This window comes from Agrilus planipennis, unplaced genomic scaffold (genome assembly GCF_000699045.2).
Source record: "Agrilus planipennis isolate EAB-ADULT unplaced genomic scaffold, Apla_2.0 scaffold190, whole genome shotgun sequence".
NCBI lineage: Eukaryota > Metazoa > Arthropoda > Insecta > Coleoptera > Buprestidae > Agrilus > Agrilus planipennis.
The window spans coordinates 178,371-188,100 of NW_020442444.1; the positions used below are offsets into that span (position 1 = coordinate 178,371).

At 34.8% G+C, this 9,730-nt stretch overlaps 1 protein-coding gene across 4 annotated transcripts in view; it reads left to right on the top strand.

Annotated features, from left to right (window-relative positions):
• The window catches only part of LOC108738318 (carnitine O-palmitoyltransferase 1, liver isoform), a 58,774-nt gene that overhangs the window by 26,292 nt on the left and 22,752 nt on the right, over positions 1-9,730 (top strand). For all 4 annotated transcript variants that reach the window (XM_018471689.2, XM_018471691.2, XM_018471690.2 and 1 more), the window contains 2 exons: positions 1,407-1,543; positions 6,582-6,858. In XM_018471689.2, the coding sequence (XP_018327191.1) occupies positions 1,407-1,543; positions 6,582-6,858 (414 nt within the window). The remainder of the gene's footprint in view (positions 1-1,406; positions 1,544-6,581; positions 6,859-9,730) is intronic.

Here is a 9,730-nt window from a genome sequence, read left to right on the forward strand (position 1 = left end):
ATCCCTGGATCTCCGCTATTTAGTTTAGTTTAATTACGTTTATGATGATGATGTTAAGGTCCATTGAACATCTACCTTGTTGGCTTCGGGTCATGTTCACTGAACCTTAACAACTATCAGTATAAATTAGGATTAGTTCTCATTTAGGTTTAGTTTACTTCAGTCCCTGAAGAAGGTAACTTTGTTACCAAAAAGTGCTTCGGACAACTACAGTGTCGTGTTTTGGCGTTGGGGTTTTGAGCTATTCTGTTTGTTCTACAACAACCGCCAAAGTTTTCCCAATCTTCATATTAAAGTTATATAAAACATTATTTAAATATCTTTATCAATAGGGTAGGTTAGGTTATCGGGTTTTGTTCGAGTGACCACCCTCTTTCGATATCCCTTCTCCACCCGCTTGAAAATAATTAGTAATAGTGTATGAAAATTGTCAAAATAATCAACTTTCAACCCTTACAACCTATTATGGGGGTGAGACCGCCGCAAATTTTTTATGGGGTTTTACTCAGATGACCACCCTCTTTCGATCCCCCCTACCCCCACCCCCATTTAACTAACACAACATCTAACTAACACAACTTTTTTTTTCTAACATAACTTTTTATGGGGGTGAGACCGCCACGAACTTTTTATGGTACAGTGGTGGGGGAGACCTCCTCTTTCGATCCCACACACCCCATCATCTAGACATTTACCAAATTTAGAAAAAATATATATACAGAATATTTACACAAAAAAAAACAATAGACTAGTTTCGCCACATAACTATTTCTATTTTTTGTTTTATTATCGTATTACTCTAAAATTGTAACTTCAAAATAGGTATAGGCAGTTTAGAATGATGTGGATCTTCAGATGTCCGAGAGGCTTGCCTTATTACATTCAAATTGATTCAGTTATAGAATTGAGATTAGGGTTGAAGGGTCGTTGTCTAAATGTACCGTTAGTTCTCGTCACCGTTGCCGACGAAACGTCTGAAGCTAACAGTTTATTTAGGATATGGATATTTTAACAATCATTTATTTGACATACTGACTTACGATATGAATTTATAATACCGTTTGGACTTCTCGTTTATCTTATTTATATCACTTGTCATACAGAAATTTATACAGTCACAGAATGTTCTTGATAATTTCCGGAAAGATTTTCGCCAGTTCCATTTATTGTGAGATCTGTATTGTCTCTCCGCGAATGACATCAAAGGTGGAAAGGTGCTGGAGATATCGATCGCTGCCCAAGGCAATCGCTCGCAACATTACAATCAGTTTTTTAGATTAGTACCGAAAATCATCAAGTCAGCAGTTACGCTGGGCCCAGAGGAACACTTAAGCGAAATCCACGATGTTAATACAAAATGTTTAGGTATTTCTTGAAAATTAACAAAATATTTCTTTCAATTACAGAATAGCATTCATAATGGCGTTTATCCAGGACATTTGGAAAGTCTATGGGTCGCTGTGGCCATTGTAGTATCCGTCCATTTTTGTGGATACAAAGTTCCATATGATCTTGTAGAAAAGATATTACCTCTTTTGCCAGGGTAAGTACTATTTAATTAGTAAAATACTAATGTTATAGTTGGTTTTGATTTCTCATTATAACTAACTCTAATTCGTAAATAATTTTAACGTGGCGACGACTAAAAACTCTTTAAAATGATATCAAATTTATTACTTTTAATTTCGTTGTTTATTAGAAACCATCTCATCATCATCATCATCATTTATTATTTGAAGTACTGTAGAATTAAAAAAAAAACATGTTCGATTAATTTAGTTTATAAACATTATTTTGCTTCTGATTTAGAGTGGACTTTTTTAATACCATGGAGCATGGAAGATACGTCGTTTTTTATAACGTTTGATATTGTCTTGTTTAAAATTTTGTTATAGTTATCTAGAGTATGTGTATGGTTAGAAAGCGAAGAGCAGCAATTATAATTAATTACTTCAAACGAAGGTATTTAGGTCAGAGCAGAAGTTAATAGTGTGTTATTTTCTATTATGGCATATACTTATTTGTTATAACGATACGTATATTCGTTTTATTTATCATTTTATTACTTAAATTGTTAATACATAGATAGCTACATTTTGCATTACAAGTACTCATAGATATTCAGAGCATACTTTAGGGGCCACACCTATGTATGAACTGAACAATAAACCTACCTACCTATCTTGGTAGGTATATTGTAAAGTTCAGTGTGCTATTCAAGAATATAGAGGGTGTTTCTTAAATAAGTAAAACTGTTACACGAGATGATAGAGCTATTTATAACATGAAAATTATGTAAATGTTTGGTGGTCCGAAAGTCCATCGTTTTCAAGAAAAATGTTTTTGAAAGTACAGGTAGGAGCTAGTCCTGTCCTGGCAGGAAAATAAGACAAAGTAACACCGCCTACAATCGGTCGCTACTTAGCAGCATCTGTGTTGTATTCCTTTGTATTTTTGACACATGTATTGTTTGTTATTTGTTAGATTAGATTAAGTGTGATTCTTGATGTTTATCTTACAGCCAGCCTAGAGTGATTCTTTGCTTTTTTTAATGTTGTAAGCTTCTATGTATTTAGTTTGTCGAAGTCATTGGCAGTAGGTCAGTGTAGAATAGTATTATTGCATTGACCAGTGCATGAGTTTCAAATCGAACTTTCCTAGACGCTGGACTGGACGTACAATCTTGTACCTTGATCGGCACTTAGTCCAGATCTAAGTCCACTTGATTTCATTGTATGGGGTTGTATGAAGCAGTGCGTGTATCAAAAAGCAATACGGAATGCTAATGATTTGTATAACAGTGTGATAATTGCGGAATGATATTTATAGACGCCTCGAATCCTATTTTTTAGCACCGAGTTCAAATTTCGAACAAGTTTTGTAGTGTACGTACGTATGTTAATTTACCTATCAATGTTTACGTAACAGTATTTTTTTTGTGTTCTTAATACCATTTCGAGGTATACTTTAGATAGTACAGTATACTACTAGCAATGAACAAAGTAATTATTTAATTAATTTTTATCGTAATGGGTGTCTAAACATTATTAGCGTAGTAGTAAACTGTTGATATTTATTAGCCGTTTTACAACCGTCATCATTTAATTCTCCATCGGTGTAGCTGCTTAGGTGTTATTGTAGTTTTCCTGTCAATTCACGCCCAGGGCCGGCTTCGGATTGTAACTTCTGGTTTTCTTACAAATTTTTTTGTCTCTTAACCACGCTAGTTTATTCCCTACTGTATCTATACTCCATTCTTTTAAGAGATAGACTAAACCAAAACAAACCTGGACGCGTAATTACCGACCAGCACGTTGGCGTTCCTTATTGGTCAATCCGGGGATTGTGGCTTGTTCTCACTGCTATTATGAATTTCCAGGGCGCCATTCAGTCATTTAGTGCATCGTGGTATTTCGGAATTTTCGAACATTTACTATATAAAATAATATTAATTCAAAAAAAAGCAAAATATTTATTTGTCAGACAACAGTAAATTCTGCTTCTTTTAATGTGTACAGCCACGAGAAGTAATAAAAGTAATCTAATCGCATTGTTAACTTTATTTATTGTTAAGTTTATTTATTTATTTAACTAATTATGGTATTTCTTGTTATGTTAAATTGTTACGTCTTTAAGAATATTAAAATATTTTCTAAAATTTGTCAAATAAGTATTGTTTGAGTATCACTGTAAAAATTGCCATTAGGAAGATGTTTGAAGTTATTTACAAATATAATAAATTGTATATTACAACTAATGTATCATGTTCTAATTTTAAGGAAAAATAACTACTTGTATTGAATGTAATCCTTTTGTTTCAATATAAAAATTCCAGTTATTCTTTACAGTGTCTAGTTTTAAGTACGACCCTGTTCAATGTTTTAGTTCCCTACAATCTCGTGCACAGTGCGTTATTGTTTACATTTAGTTTTAAAAGAACTGACAAAAGTTAACACCTTCTAAAGCTTGCTACGTATTTCAGAAACACCCTGTATATTATATCTATATGTATATTATTTTAGGCGCGGAAGTTCCGCTACGGAAATCATTCCTGTGCATAGTTTTCGGGGATTGGAAAAAAGTTGTAAAACAACCAAACCCAACCCATGCCTATCCAAATGAACCAAAAATACAGCCCTCCCTCTTTTTTTGGCATTGATCGACACCGAATTTAAAAACAGAGGAAAATAGAAGTTTACAAAAAACAAAAGAACTACACGTCAACGACAACGATAACACTCGCTTCGTTTGTGTTGTTTTTTTCTTACGTAACCTACCCTACCTTTCATACTGAACAATGCTTTTATTAGTTTGCGTAGGATCACAAGGTTACTGTAGGAAAAGACAACACGAACAATGTGAGTGTTGATTTTGAGTGTCTATATGTAATAAAACAACATTAACAATAAATTATTGAACATAGTCACTATCCGATCTGTTATACTTATTTTGCTATTTATATGAGATGAATTTGATGTTTTAATTTAACGACTGATTCAAGTAATTTCTCATAATGTTGACTTATTAATGCGTAGGTATTAAATCTGTAGGTATAAGAATAAATTGAAATTAATTGAGCGTCAGTTTTATGGCAATATTAATTTTCGGTTGCATATTGTTTTTTTTTTTCATCTTGATATAGTCGGTTTATTGTGCGTTTTCGTTGTTTTTAATCTACTTAATCGTAAAATGCGTAGTAGGCGGTGATTACTCCACGCAAGTAATAAGCCAGTAGCATTGAAAGTTCATATATGGTTAGCTTATTTGAATTTAAGCGTTCACTTTCTAATGTAAACAATGCCAATTACAAGCTTAGTTATTTCCTGCTATTGTACATAAAAGTTTGTGTTTTCTATTAATACCTGCCTGTTGGGGATTCAATAAAATACAAAGTTCAATGTTCACGAAGTACTGGTTTTTTGTCGTTCGTATAAATTACGTATTCAAATTAAATCGATCAATCAATAAACCAAGGTCGAATACTTAGTTTGTTATCGACCATTAATTTTTAACTGACGCAATTTGTTATGAAAATAAATAAAAGCAACACAATTTTACTATCTAACTTTAATTCTTAACTCTACATAGGCATCTTGAGAAAGAGTAGTGCAATTTATTTTGGAAACGGTCAGTTATCAGTTGACAAAGTTGGCGCATTTCAAAATTGCAACTGTTTCACCATCTAAATAATCCCGTTGATGAATGGCCATTTCTTCCAGAACCAATAGTTGCTTTTCTTCATGATCATTTATAAGGTCGTCAGTCCAAAGACTGGTTGGACACGCATCTCCCATCTCTTTCCTATCTTGAAACTAGAACATCCCACATCCTTAACTACTTGTGAACAGTAATCTAATCTAGGTCTACCTCTATTCCTCCTAACTTTTGCTTCTGCCTGAAATATGTCTCTGATTAGACCTTCACGCCTGAGAAGGTGTCCCACCAACCTATCTCGCCTATGTTCTCCTATTTTTTTGTAACATTCTCTATCCACGGTATCCTCATCATTAGCCTGTAACACCACATTTCGAACGCCTTTAACCTTTTCTTTTCCGTTGCGCCCACCGTCCATTTTTCGCACCCATACAGCGCCGCGTTACAAACATACATTTTTAACAATATTATTCGAACTTCTAAATTAACTATTCACGAGCATAGAAGTGACTTCTTTTTATTGAAGGCGACTTTATATCCCTACTACTCTACTACCTAAAATCAGTCTTATATTCTTTATATTCGCTCTTTCCCTACTTTGAAACTTCTTTACGCACGGTAGGGTAAGTTCGTTTCATGCGAGTTGCTATGTAACGAAATCATGCAACGCATTTCCCCCGCTGTTTGTCCCTATGAATGCTTAGATCTTAGATCAACGGATTTTAATGCGTTTTTTTTAATAGATAGAGTAATTCAAGAGGAAGGTTTATATGTATAATATATGCATAATATAGTAGAGAAACACTGATAATTTTAGAGGTTTGTAATGTAATGTCGTAAATAAACACATTTTTTTGCGCTTACATTGCAAACGCTGGCTGAACCCTACGAGATAGATCAAAATAATATACTATAGTATTGTACACCTTAAAAACGCCTACAAAAAAGTCCGGGATGGTATATGTCTATCTCTTAGGGATAACCCACAATAACCATTTTTTATCCTTTACTTTTTACGAGAAATAATGACTTATTTACGAAGCGATTTTAAGCAATATAGCATTAATTCTTATCCAATTAAGTACATTTAAATACATTGTGCATTTAATATGAATCAATATGGCCCATTACAGCATGTAATTTAAATGAATATTTTCGAAGATATTACAGATATAAAATGCAGTGACATAGCGGTTGCGGCGGTACCGGCTGGTTTGTATTGTCTAATGACAAAAAAAGCTGTGATTGTCGTATATAAAGACATTCTATATTATATTTACTATGAGCATTGCACCTGTGCGAAGCATAGTGTACAAATAATACCATTAAACCAATTCCTTAACCCCCATCCCGGTATGTTTGTGTGTTTGAAAAAGTTTCACTTCAGTAGCGTGTTGTATAAATACACGTTGTATTTTTTTTTCTAGGAGGACGCCTGTATGGCAAGTGACGGGATGCTCAATTGCAGCCCTAATACTTTGGTTATGTATAATATCCACCCTTCGTTATACTCTTAAGTTGTTGTTAATGTACAAAGGATGGATGTACGAGACAAGAGGGAAAGGGTCAAAAATATCTCTCAGTACAAAATTGTGGTTGCTGGTTGTAAAAATTTTTAGTGGTTATCATAAACCACGTTTGTACAGTTTTCAAGGGTCGCTCCCAAGACTACCTCTTCCGTCGCTGCACGATACTATGGCCAGGGTGAGTACAGACATTTGTTTTTTATCGATGTTAACAATAAAAATTGTCGGCAATTGTATTATTTATCATTTTTTGGAAAATAAAACATTCTGTGGATATTGGGATCCGTCAAATGGGCATACAGCATCTGGTGGCAAAATTTATAACTCGAATGAGGGAAAAATTTACATAGGAACTGTACACGCAAATTGTAAAATTGTTTATTAAAATAATAAAACACGTTAAAAAAGTAAACATTTTTTTGATGATGGAGTCGACGAAGTTTTCTTCTAAAGTTAAATCAAAGAAAAAGTAAACTAATAGAAGCTTGGATGAAAGCAGTAGGTATCAAAGAAGTGAATTCCGGAATAAAAATTTGTTCACGTCATTTTAATGCACATGATTGTATTTCAGCAAGTATTTACCATCAGCCATAACCTTAATATTTAAAACTAGAATTATAAAGTGAGAAATTATTTATTCCTGTATAATTGATTTAACACAATCCTAATGATACGATGTAAGTATTTTGAGGTTAAGAACCTGCCTGCTGCAATACAACAAAGTTGCAATAATGTGTTTGCAACGTTCTCTTAAATCGGTTTTGCACGTGCAAGTCATTGATATGATATTGCTTAAATCACCCAGAATCACCTCACCAATTATATAACGTGAATCACTTTTTAAATCCGAAGTTTGTAAAAAGTAGGCAGTAAATTTGACGGAATTTGAAGGCTAGCTTCCGGATTTGTTATTTCCGAATTTTATAATGTGATTGGCATTAAAAACACGCTCACCTTCAACGAAATTTTCTTTCCGAGGCTTTGTGTCAGCCCAATCACATATTGTGTCAATACTTATCATTTTATCGTAATTTAAAAACTTGGAAATTGCACGGTACACTATAGGAACTACGATAAATTTTCCCTAATCGGCGCCATGTTTTTAGGCTCCTCCCATTTGACAGATCCCAATAGTATTCGGATACCAATTTCCAATGGCCGTATATCAGAATCCTTTGAGAAAAATGCATTTGTTATCTGTATCCGCGTTGTAATCTTTAAAGTATTCATATTCGGTATGAAAACCTGCGACTGCCGAGACATTTAGCTAAACATTTCTTTCTTATATTAGAATATTTTTACTCAAAGTTTAAATGTGAATTTGCACGAATTAGTTGAGGAGTTGGGTAATTTTTTGCGATTGAATTTCCCGGTTTATTCATAAATGAGACGATTTTTTGGGGATTCACATTTAAAAACCCCGAGAAGAGGGTAAAACTTTATTTATCTCCTGCATTTAGCCATTTCCCTTGCCGAATTACTTAGGGAGTTTTCTGCTGCGATTAAATTTCCCGACTTATTCGTAAACGAAATGATTTTTTGGGGATTCGCAGTTAAACACCCTGGAAGAGGGTTGGGCTACATATCTCGCATGAGATTATCCGTGGGAATTATCCCCAGCTGAATAAGTTGTGGAGTTGGGGAATTTTCTGCAGTAGAATTTTCCAACTCACTCACAAAAGAATTGATTCTTTGATGATTCGCTGCAAAACACCTCGGAAGAGGGTAAGACCTCATTTATTACGCTCGATTACCTGTAGAAATTTGTTGTTCGCCCCGACAGAATTAGTTGAGCAGTTGGGGAATTATCTGCAGTGGAATTTTCCGATTTGGAAGCGAGTTTTTTCAGTTAAATATTCCCCGGAAAGATGATTACCCGTGCGCGTTTGCTGTTCGTTTCGGCTGAATTATTTATGGAGTTGGGGAATTTTCTGCTATGGAATTTCTCGACTTATTCACAATAGAAGTAAGTTTTTGTGGATTCGTAGCTGAATACTGGGAAATGCTCTCTGTAAGAATATCCCGGGTTATTCGCAAAAAAGTGATTTCGTGGTGATTCGCAGCTAAATGCACCTGGAATTGGGTTAAGATATCATTCACCGTTTATCGCATGTACATTAACCAGCTAAAATTTGGCGTCTTTCCCCTGACGAATTCGTTATGGAGTTGGAGAATTTTCCGCAATAGAAAGAATTACTGAGGGAAGTTATTCTTTGATGATTCGCAGTAATATACACCCCGAAATGGTCTATGTCTAGGGTTTAATGGTGCCGTAGGGATTTGTCGTTTGCCTCAGCCGAATTAGTTGTGAAGTTGGAAAATTTACTTCTGTGGAATGTTTCGAACTTATTTGTAAAAAAGTGATTTAGTGGTGATTTGCAGCTAAACGTATCAAGATACAATTTACCATTTATTGCGTGTAAATTTACCAGCGAGAATTTGGCGTCTTTCCCCTGATGAATTCGTTATAGAGTTGGAGAATTTTCCGCAATAGAAAGAATTACTGAGGGAAGTTATTCATTGACGATTCGCAGCAAAACATCTCCAGAAGAATCTATATCTAGGGTTTCATTAATGGCGCCGTAGGGATTTGCCGTTTGTCTCGGCCGTATTTGTTGTAGGGTTAAGAATTTACGGTAAATGTCTAGATGATGGCCTTCGGGGGTGGGGATGGGTGGGATCGAAAGAGGAGGTCTCCCCAACCACTGTACCATAAAAAGTTCGTGGCGGTCTCACCCCCATAAAAAGTTATAGGGGTTAGAAGAGGTTTGGGTAGGAGGGATCGAAAGAGGGTAGGGGCGATCAAAAGGGGGTGGTCACCTGAGTAAAACCCCAGAAAAAAATTGCGGCGGTCTCACCCCCATAGAAAGTTATAGGGGTTGAAAGTTTATTATTTTGACAATTTTTATACACTATAATTCAAATAAAATTCAATAAAAAAAATATTTTCAAGCGGGTGGAGGTGGGGGATCGAAAGAGGGTGGTCACTCGAACAAAACCCGATAACCTAACCTAACCTAACCTATTGATAAAGATATTTAAATAATGTT